Here is a 4872-nt window from a genome sequence, read left to right as displayed (position 1 = left end):
TAGGAGGAAATGTAGACGGTTTCTCTCTATTTTGCTAAAGCTTTTGACCTAGTCGATCATGGCATCCTTACCCACAAGCTCAAAGCCGTGGGAATTACGGGGAAGCTTGGAGTAAAAATTCACAACTTCCTCAGAGAAAGGACCCCAGCAGTAACTGTTGACTGCCACAAATTCGAAAGACAGCTGTTATCAGTGGTGTTCCGCAGGGCTCAGTAATGAGCTCCTTGCTTTCCCTCGTCTTAATGAATGACATAAGCCGAACCATGGATAGGTCTTTTTTGTCATCCTTTGCCGATGACACTACTCTCAGCCATAAGATCACTGGTGAGGTGACATCATGGAGCTGCAGACCGATCAACAAAATCACGGAATGGGCTGAAGCCAATAACATGCAGTTCAATGAAGACAAATCTGAAATACTGCGTTGTGGCCCCGACTCCCACCCAAGAACCTCCACGGCATTACACGTAAGGGGAAGCACAACAATATCACCAAGTCCTGTGGTCAAATGCCTTGGTATTCAACTAAATGAAGATGCCACTTATAAACTCCATATTTACGCAACTTCAAATAAAGCCAAACAAATGGCTGGTTGGGCTCTTAGAACTTTCAAGTCCAGAGATCAGGAGGTAATGTTAACACTGTGGAAAGCTCAAATACAACCAACCCTCGACTACTGCAATGAACTCTGGTCGCCGCACAAAAAGACAGAAGTGCAGAGGTATTTCACCAGACAAATCACATATGCAAGGCCTTAACTATTGGGAACGTTTGAAAAAATTGGTACTATATTCAGAGCAGAGGCGGCGCGAGAAATCAGGCTATATATGTATGGAAAACACTGGAGCAACAAGTGCCAAATCCGACCATATCCTCACTACAAGGGGCACATACCAACAGAAATGGTCACAAATGTGACAGGAAATTACTTCCTACACATGCTCCTGAAAGAATCTAGACTCTTAGCCGCCAGCTTCACATACCATGGCCCAAGAATCTTCAACTCTCTTCCAAAACATATTAGATATCAACAGCTGCCATGTTACCACCTTTAAGACAAACCTAGACAGATTCTTAAAGGAACTACCAGATAAGCCTCCTGTACCTGGGTATACAAAATACTGCATATCAGCCTCTAACCCCAACCAGACCAGATACATCTCAGGAGAAAAGATAATAGGGCTGGAAGTAGTAGTGGACCACCACAGTTATGAGGAAGACCCTTTAAATTCGACTAAGTAGACTAAGTAAGTAGACACTGTCATATATCACTAAGATTTCAAATTAAAGTGCATTTTCTTTCTCGTATACTCGTACTTTAATCGTTCTATTTCGTCCACACACACACACCATTTATTGTGGCCAAAAGGTTAGCGGGTGGTGGCCCGCGGCCCAGTTGACAAGAGGCCTAAATATCCTTCATATCCGCTTTAATGTACTGTACTTTCAACTATCCTTTGGCGATCCCCTGTCTACAGTCTTAGTCATAACACACGGATTTATGGGATCACGCAGTCATAATTTGAGAATCTCTCCATGTTCTCCACATTCCTACCATACGCAACAACTTGTTGGTCGGCATTTTATAATCATGAAAACAGGAAATTTCTCATTTTACATACACACGCGCGGGCATACACACGTGCACATACACGTACACACGTACATAATAGAAGGGTTGCCTAACATTGGTTCTCTGGAGTGGTCATGCAACCACACCGCCTCAGTTACAAGTTAAAATCAACACATCTTTTATACTTGCTTCCCGGCATGACCACGGCATGAACAAAAGTTATCTACATCCTGAGTATTTACAGTCCATAACAAATTACAGTTTGAGTTATGCAAAGGAAGAATTAGAAAAAGAAAAGAAAAAAAAAAGACAAAGACAGACGAAGAACTATGAAGACAAAGAAAGATGAACAACTGAAATGATGACAACGACGAGGTAGAAAAAAAAAGAGGGGAGGGGAGGAGGGGACGAGGCGAGATGTTCCGAGTTCCAACTCGTCCCTGTAGAACTCGTCCAGTTACCTCGCCGAGACGGAGTGGTGACGAGATTCTTCTTCGAAACGAATACTAGAGAACTCGTACCTTGATTTGTTCCTTTTGTTTACTAAAGTAATTTTTATTGTTTCATTTTCAAATACACACACACACGTGTGTGTGTGTGTGTGTGTGTGTGTGTGTGTGTGTGTGTGTGTGTGTGTAGGTGTGTGTGTGTGTGTGTAGGTGTGTAGGTGTGTGTGTGTGTGTGTAGGTGTGTGTGGTGTGTGTGTATGTACAGTAGGTGTGTGTGTATGTACAGTAGGTGTGTGTGTGTATGTAGATGTGTGTGTGTGTATGTGTGTATGTATATGTGTGTGTGTAGGTGTGTGTGTGTATGTAGGTGTGTGTGTGTATGTAGGTGTGTGTGTGTATGTAGATGTGTGTGTGTGTATGTACAGTAGGTGTGTGTGTGTATGTAGATGTGTGTGTGTATGTAGATGTGTGTGTGTATGTAGGTGTGTGTGTGTGTATGTAGGTGTGTGTGTGTATGTAGGTGTGTGTGTGTGTGTGTATGTAGGTGTGTGTGTGTATGTAGGTTGTGTGTATGTAGGTGTGTATATGCACGCACACATACAGTACATAAATACATGGGCGAATCAAGCAGCTATTGGTAACCTCTACTTCCTGTGTGTCTAAGCATACGAGAAACCTAAGTTCGGTGACACCTAAGTGCACATTTGTATAAACTCATCTTTGTAGATTGGCGCGCTGGTTTCAGTCGTATTTCGAGCGACAAAGACCCACGTGTACAAAGTCACAGCATTACCCATAGCGAGTTATACAAACTGAATTAACATCCTTGAGAGATACAGCTGTCAATCTCGAGTCCACCTAGTGATCCAAGACCATGAAGCCAGTGGCAGGAGCCCTCAATTTGACTATCTACTACACGAAGAAGCAAACATCAACCTTTAGATTTATCACTAGAAATTTTATCATGGAGAGCAGGATCGACCTCGCGCCTGAACCAAGACTTGTGGTAAATTATTACCCCTTTCATGGCAAGAATCTCCTCTCGGATGATTAAAACTTTAAAAATAGTGCCGTAATAACATCTACACAATGTGCCATGATACAAGACTAAAACCTACAAGACTATTCTACTCGTACCGGGAGTAGGATGGGGGTCCAGACTCGGGCTGAAACGGAATCTTGATGGACCGACACCCTATTCCGTTTCGGATCCCCCCCCCCTCAGACGGTTGGAATCGGCTGGAATGAGTCAGAACAAAGCCCTATAAGGTTTGTTACAGTGTTGAACGCTTTCCTTCACTTTGAAGTAGAGTTTTACTAACCACTGGCTACACTGATGAAAACTAACCAATAGATCTTGTAAGCCAGAAAGTAGAAAAAAATAAATAAATAAATAAATATATATATATATATATATATTATATGGTTTAACGTCACAAACCCCCCCCCCCCCATCGGGAGGCTAGGATGGTGCCCCTTTACAGAGGACTTTGTAGCTTGGAATTTAATTAACCATGTCCCTGGTTCAACTTCGCCGATGGCAGGGTTCGAACCGCCATCCCCTCGACCATCGCCGCAAGTAACGACGCCCTCACCCGCTCGGACAGCTAGCTTCCTAAACAAAAACAAAGTAAAAAATAAAATAAAATTCTACATTCTAATGGTAGAAAGCGATCGCCAGGGTTGGCGAAATATTTAAGAGCACGGCACTTCTTTGCATTTGCCCCAAGGGAACAGATGACAAAATCCCAACGGACAAAACCCCAATCTGCATATCAGACAAAACAATAGGAACACAGAGGTGGGGGGGAGGACATAACCTAACCTACCGATTGGGGTTTTGTCCTTTGGGGTGTCCGTTCATCGCTAACATGCAAAGACGACCTACGAACTGTGCGGACGACTCTCCGCTTCGAACAAGGCGGCGACCTCCTCTAGAGGTTTTATACTAACGAATGTCCTTTTTTTTCCCATAGGGGTACAGATTTAACCAATTTTAAGTAGCCAATAATAGACGTCTTATCGACATTCCTACGGACCAGAGTCACGTAGCACTATTTTGTGACTGAAGTCATCTATCCACACAAAAGTAGAGCGCTTGTGCCCCAATTTTCTATAACTTTAACAATACCCTCCTTAAATTCCTCCTTTACAATCACAAACTCCACAAGTATAGAAGAGTTTGTTATCGTCGACGGCATACAATCTGCCATTCCATCTAAATGAAACAGGACGGCGTCAGCCTAATAAAATCTGGTCAAAGATGCCATCAGGTCGATGGGACTTCTGCTGCAATGTCAACCATGCCGACAGACCTTCACGTCAGAATAAGGTCTCGTGCAGAAGAGAAAAACCTGCGACAAATAAATAACTAGGTCAAAGACAAAAAATAGATTAACATGCATAGTTAGCTGTATTAATTCTATTTTATTCTATGCATGACAAGTTTAACAATTCTCAAGTGAACAAAAAATAGATGTCCTTGACCATTTTATCTTTTCCAGTATACTTCGAAAAGATAAAATAATCTGCCCTTGATCATTTGATCTTTTCCAGTACACTACGAAAAGACTGATGACCGGAATACTCATCTCGTAAAGAAGATACGACAGAATAAATGCGTGGCAGTAGATCGGGTCCGCACGTCCGAGAACAGAAACGTAGATAAAAACAAAACTCTTCTCTTTCAACAGACGCCAACGTTGGGCAGTGTCGGTGCCGAGAGGCATTGGGGGTGGGGTGGGGTGGTTGCGGCCCGGCGCGTGGCGAGCGAGACTCTTGCTACCGAACCATGATCACAGCCCGGGCGGGAAGCGGCCGGTGGCAGGTGGGAGGAAGGAACGAGTGCTC

At 43.4% G+C, this 4872-nt stretch overlaps 1 protein-coding gene across 1 annotated transcript; it reads left to right on the top strand.

Moving 5' to 3' along the window:
• Window positions 1-263: 263 nt before the first annotated feature.
• On the top strand, window positions 264-758 carry LOC143037036 (uncharacterized). The gene has a single exon (XM_076205142.1). It carries the CDS (start codon window positions 264-266, stop codon window positions 756-758), a length of 495 nt encoding a protein of 164 aa, XP_076061257.1.
• The last annotated feature ends 4114 nt before the right edge of the window (window positions 759-4872 follow it).

The sequence above is a fragment of the Oratosquilla oratoria genome, chromosome 21 (assembly GCF_046742065.1).
Source record: "Oratosquilla oratoria isolate Oo_2021 chromosome 21, ASM4674206v1, whole genome shotgun sequence".
NCBI lineage: Eukaryota > Metazoa > Arthropoda > Malacostraca > Stomatopoda > Squillidae > Oratosquilla > Oratosquilla oratoria.
Note: the sequence above shows the minus strand (reverse complement) of the source record. Positions and strands in the feature narration are given on the sequence as shown.